The 6,000-nt window shown below is 41.4% G+C and overlaps 1 protein-coding gene across 13 annotated transcripts in view; it reads left to right on the plus strand.

Moving 5' to 3' along the window:
• fars2 (phenylalanyl-tRNA synthetase 2, mitochondrial) overlaps positions 1-5,371 on the plus strand; it is a 421,493-nt gene extending 416,122 nt beyond the window's left edge. For all 13 annotated transcript variants that reach the window (XM_078199216.1, XM_078199190.1, XM_078199225.1 and 10 more), the window contains one exon: positions 2,626-5,371. In XM_078199216.1, the coding sequence (XP_078055342.1) occupies positions 2,626-2,764 (139 nt within the window). In that variant the 3' untranslated portion in view covers positions 2,765-5,371. The remainder of the gene's footprint in view (positions 1-2,625) is intronic.
• Positions 5,372-6,000: the final 629 nt, after the last annotated feature.

A 6,000-nucleotide genomic window follows, 5' to 3' on the forward strand; every position in this document is an offset into this window, starting at 1 on the left:
GGATGTTAAGAGGCTTCGAGGTGATTTAGACAAGTTGAGTGATAGGGCAAATACATGGCAGATGCAGTAAAATGTGGATAAAAGTGAAGTTATCCACTTCAGACAGAGAAACAATGACAAAGTATTACTTAAATTGTGAAATATTTGGAAGTGTTAATGCACAAAGGGACCCGGGTGCCTTTGTACACCAGTCACTGAAAGCAAGCATATGGTGCATATTGGTGAGCACGCAATTAGGAAGACAAGTGGTACATTGGTCTTCACTGTAAGAGGCCTTGAGAACAGGAACAAGGATGTCTTGTTGAAGCTGTACAGGGCCTTGGTGAGACCACACTTGAAGTATTGTGTGCAGTTTTGGTCTGCTTAACTAAAAAATTATATATTTGCCATAGAGAGAGTGTAGACTGATTCCTGAGATGGCAGGATTATCATATGAGGAGAGATTAACTTGACTGGGCTTGTATTCACTGGAATTCAGAAGAATACATGGTGATCTCATTGAACCATATAGAATTCTGACTGACAGGGCTGGACAGACTAGATGCAGCGATGTTGTTTCCATGGGCCGGGGTCTAGAACAAGGGGTCACAGACTCAGGATACAGGGTAGGCCATTTAGGACTGAGATGAGGAGAAACTCAGAGGATGGTGAACCTGTGGAATTCATGACCACAAATGGCTGTGGAGGCCAAGTCACTCAAGAATGAAATACCTTTCTAGACTCTAAAGGCATCAAGGGGATGGGGAGAGCTTGGGAGTATGACATTGAGATAGAGGATCAGCCATGATCATATTGAATGGCAGAGCAAGCTCGAAGGGCTGAATGGCCTGGCTGCCACTCCTATTTTCCATGTTTCTATGTTTTGTTCCAGTGGTTATTGCAGCATAACAAAAGTAACAGTATATTCTGGATTTATCTTGAACTACCTAACAATGAAGAATAGAAAAATACATTATTCCTGTCTTTCCTTTTTGCAATAAAACTAGGCAGTCAGATTACTGATAGCCTAATGAAGTTAGTAGCACTAGATCATTTTCTGGCTCATCTATTTTCATTTTGCAAGATGCCAGTAATACTCACCTAGCCATATATATTAAATAACCATCATATGATAACATATTTCAGATCCCTTAATGATTGAGTGGGTAAATAAACCAGGAAGGTTTAGGCTTAATTGCACAACTGTGATGATTAGATGACCAGACGTGATGACCAGAGGACCAAATCATGTCTAATAGCGTTCAGATACCTACCATATTAAATTTGGTCTGTATTTAAAGGAAGTCTGTTAGTCAGCTCTGCAACTTTCTTTCCAATTGTTCTTGGGAAGTGGGTGATGATGGCAAGACCACATTTATTGCCACCTCCCTCGCTGTCTTGCAAAAGTGATAGTATGCATTCTTCTTGAACCATTGCACTTAATAAAGAAAGCTTGCTTTTTATTAAACCCTTTCCTAATGTTGCAGGCAGAGATGGGCACTGTTAGAGGCTTGAAAGCTAGAACTCACTCAGCCGCATGATCTAAACCACACAAACCAAAATAATCAAATATAAAAAAGTTTGCAATATTCAAAATCCGGCCCTCAGCCAAAGCAGCAGTGGAGAACTACTATTAGCCCTGATGTACTTGAGCAAGAAAAGGAAAAAGATCAATCATGCTTTCTCTTTTTGATAGCTGTCTATATAAAGGTAGATCGCTGTTCCTGTGAGTAACCTGATGTCAAGTGAGGACAAAATCTGGTTCAGCTGTGAAGTGACTCCAGTTAAATAACAGGAGTAACCTTTTTCATTACTGAGAAAGGAATAAAAAGATAATTGAGAAAGAAAGGAAAATGACTTGATTCGATTTTCATCATTCAATGCACAATGCTCTAAGTATGGAATAAACCGTGGTCAAGTTAATTTTAAAAAGCACAGCAGCTAGCATTGTTGCCTCACAGCGCCAGGAACCTGGGTTCAATTCCAGTCTCGGGTCACTGTCTGTGTGGAGTTTGCACGTTCTCCCTGTGTCTGCGTGGGTTTCCTCCGGGTGCCCTGGTTTCCTCCCTCAGTCCAAAGATGTGTGGTTAGGTTGATTGGCCATGCTAAAATTGCCCCTTAGTGTCATGGGGATTGGTAGGGTAAATATGTGGGATTACGGGAATAGGGCCTGGGTGGGATTGTGGTCAGTGCAGACTCGATGGGCCAAATGGCCTCCTTTAGCACTGTAGGCATTCTATAATTCTATGAAAAAGTGGTGATCTGTGGCTTTATGATTCAAGTGGTTGAAATTTCTGTGCTAAAATAGGTTAGCAAATTGTTCAAATATTGCGTTCAGAAATTTGACACAAATGCATTAACAAGTGTGCTAAAAATAGAGTACAGATTCAAAGAGCAAGTGCAGATGGATAATAAATCGGCCTTTGCAAGGTTAAATTCTGAGAACTGTGCCTACTTGGCAGGTCCATTTTCACAGCGAAGAAGAGAAAAAAAGTAGATGATTGGAATAATTAATCAGTTTATAGCAAAACCGTGCAAGGTTCACATGACCAGACTGGAAACAAAATCAACCCCATATATTTATGTGCTGTGTGTGAGCAGCCTGCGTTTCAGAGCTGATGAACTGATGGTTATTTCTCTGTCTAGGACTGCAAAGGTCAGCCACTGCTACAGGATTACTTACCGCCACATGGAAAGAACATTAACCCAGGAAGAAGTGCGCACCATTCATCGAGCAATTGAAAAAGTGACCGTGGAGAAGATGGGAGTCGAAGGCAGATTTTAACTTTCCAGAAATAATGAAATTTTTCTGATTTTTGCTGAAGTCTGCCGGTCAGTTTTTGTCGTGCTCAACAAATGACGAAATACAAATGGAGGTGCAATTAAGGCTGGAATTTGATTTCAGTAAAGCTCAGCATTTTGGATGAATATGTCTGCTATTCTTTTGTGTGTTTTTGTGCAGAGATGACAGTCTTCATTTGTAAAACAGAAAGGTTTTTCTTTGGGTTTTACGCCTTGGTCCGTGTTAATTGGCTCCCACGAGCTAACCTGCTTCAGGGAAGTACCCAACGTGTCATTCATTCATCAGACCAAATTAGGCTTCTACTGACACCGTTTCCACATCTAGCAAGTTGAAAGCAGCTTTCCTGGTACAGAAAAAATCAGAAATATTTGCTTTTGTGTGCAAGAAATTATTGCAATAATCACTGCAGGGAAAAACAGAACACAAATACATCAATGTGGTCTACCGATTCAAGTAGCATCACTTGCACCTTAAAGAACCTTTCACATTAGGTGGATTCTAATGTTAGATCCTTTTTTGGATAAATTTGATTTTATTGCTTTCTAGATAATAAGAAACTAAATACAACTTTTTATGCAATTGCATTAACATCTTAAGCAGTTCAAAACCTATGAAATACTGAACCATATTTACTGAATGGACAACTCAAACCTGAGCATTTTACTCGAGATGAATATAGCACCCCTTAATTTCTGCCAATCACCTGCCATAACTCTGGTGAGAGATCAGCATAAAATCCGGAGAAGCAATATAAAAATTGACCAATTCATCCATTTCTCTGGGGATTCCACTGATATCTACAGACATTACAGCATGCAATTGTGAGAACCCATTGGAAATTGAACTGCTCTTGTCAGTTGACAGCGCTCTCGCCTCTGGGTCCCAAGCTCCCAGGTTCAAATCCTGCTCCAGGACTTGAGTACAAAAATCAGTGCAGTGCTGACGGAGTGCTGTTGTTGCATGAGGTGTTACATCAAAACCTTTTCTGCCTGTTTGGGTGATTGTTGAAGACCCCATGGCATTGTTTTGAAGATGACCAGAGGAGTTATCCCTTCCAATTAACAACAGAAAAAGTGATTATCTGGCCATTATCAGATTGCTGTTTGTGAGAGCTTACTGTGTATCAGTTAGCTGCTGTTTCTAAATTACAACAGTGACTACACTTCAAAAGGACTTGATTGACTGTAAAGTGTTTTTAGACTTCCAGTGGTCGTAAAAGGAGCTATGCAAATGCAAGCCCATTTTTATTTTACTTCAACTTTTGGGTTCTTGAAAAGGCTACTGTTACAGGGGCAACTACTTCTGTGCTAAAATACTGCCATGCCGGTTAGAAAATATTCCACCAAGAAAATGGATAACCAGTGGAAGGATTATTATGCTCGTGCAGTTTCTTCCAAGTACTTCCAGATGTACTTGCTGAAGGACTTTAACTCAATTGCACCAGGAGTAAATGCAACATTCCGGCTCCCTATTGAGTGATTAATAATGAATATCCCAAAATTAGAGAGATACGCAAATCTCAAGTTTATTTTTATCTGTTATGGGATCTTAATTTGGTACTAAGTTGAGCATATGCTTTATTTTCCCCTTGGAGCCTATAAAATCCTTTGAGCTTCAGTTGTACACCTGGAAAATTGCCATTGGCATTTTGACTGCATAAAAGCTGAGCAAGTTGTCTACTGCATTCATTTAGCAGGATGACAGTACACTCTCCAGGTTGCATCCCAAATGACTCCCCAAATCTGTGGGAGAATTATACTCTTCCTAAGGTCCACCACTGGTCCAGCCATACACATCTCTGGTGAAATATAGGTAGGAGAAAGCTTGGAGGGATAAGAATGTACGAAATTGGTGCAGGAATAGGCCATATGGCCCCTCGAGCCTTTTCTGCCATCCAATTAGGTAATAGTTGGCTTGATTGTGGCCTTAACTCCACTGTCCTGCCTGCCACCATAACCTTTGACACCCTCGTAGATCACCAATTTGTTTAACTAGACTTGAATATGACCCAGCCTCCACTGCTCTCAGGGTACAGAATTCCAAAGGTTCAAAATCTACTGAGAGAAGTAATTCCTCCTCATCTTAAAAGGGGGACTGCTCCCTAGTCCGCAAGGGGAAAATTCCTCTCCACGTCTATCCTGTCAAGCCCTCTGCAAATTCTCTATGCTTCAATAAGATCACCTCTCATTCTGCTAAACTCCAAAAAGTATAGGCCCAATCTGCTCAACCTTTCCTCACAACACAACCCCTTCATACCAAGGAATCAATGAACTGCCTCCAACACAAGTATAACCCTCCTCAAATAAGGAGCCCAAAACTGGACACAGTACTTTAGGTGTGATCCCACCAATGCCCTGGACAGCTGTAGCAAAACTGGTCCATTTTTATACTCCATCCCCCTTGTAATAAAGGCTAACATTCCATTTGCCTTTCTAATTATTTGCTGTACCTTGTTTTTATTCATTCGTGGGACATGGGCGTCGCTGGCTGGCCAACATTTCTTGCCCATCCTAGATGTCCGAGGGCTGTTGAGAGTCAACCACATTGCTGTGGCTCTCGAGTCACATGTAGGCCAGACCAGGTAAGGACAACAGATTTCCTTTCCTAAAGGATATTAGTGAACCAGATGGTTTTTTCCGACAATCGACAATGGTTTCATGGTCATCAGTAGATTCTTACTTCCAGATTTTTTTAAATTGAATTCAAATTCCACCATCTGCCCTGGTGGGATTTGAACCCGGGGCCCCAGACATAAGCTGAGGTTCTGGATTAATAGCCCAACGATAATACCACTAGGCCATCACCTCCCCCTGCTTCCATCTTTTTGTGATTCATGTATAAGCGCACCCAGAATCATCTGCACTGCAACATTTTGCCGTCTTTCTCCATTTAAAAAATATTCTGCGTTTCTATTCTTCTCACCAAAGTGGGCAACCTGATATTTTCCGATATTATACTCGATCTGCCAAATTTTTGCCCACTCACTTAACCTATTGCTTTGCAGACTCTTGGGGTGGCCAATTAATGCACAATTAATGCACAAGGGCTTTAACCCACTGTTGTTCCAATATAAATGGAGCAGAAGAGGCCTGGGCCCAACATGCAGCCAGGTAGGTTTAACCCTGCGGGCTGCTGGTCAGTGAAAGGGAGGGTGCCTTAGATTGATTAACAGCTCTGAGAGGAGGTAATTCCTCATGGAGACAGAGGGAAGTCCTGCC

Source organism: Mustelus asterias, chromosome 2 (assembly GCF_964213995.1).
Source record: "Mustelus asterias chromosome 2, sMusAst1.hap1.1, whole genome shotgun sequence".
In the NCBI taxonomy this organism is placed as follows: Eukaryota; Metazoa; Chordata; class Chondrichthyes; order Carcharhiniformes; family Triakidae; genus Mustelus; species Mustelus asterias.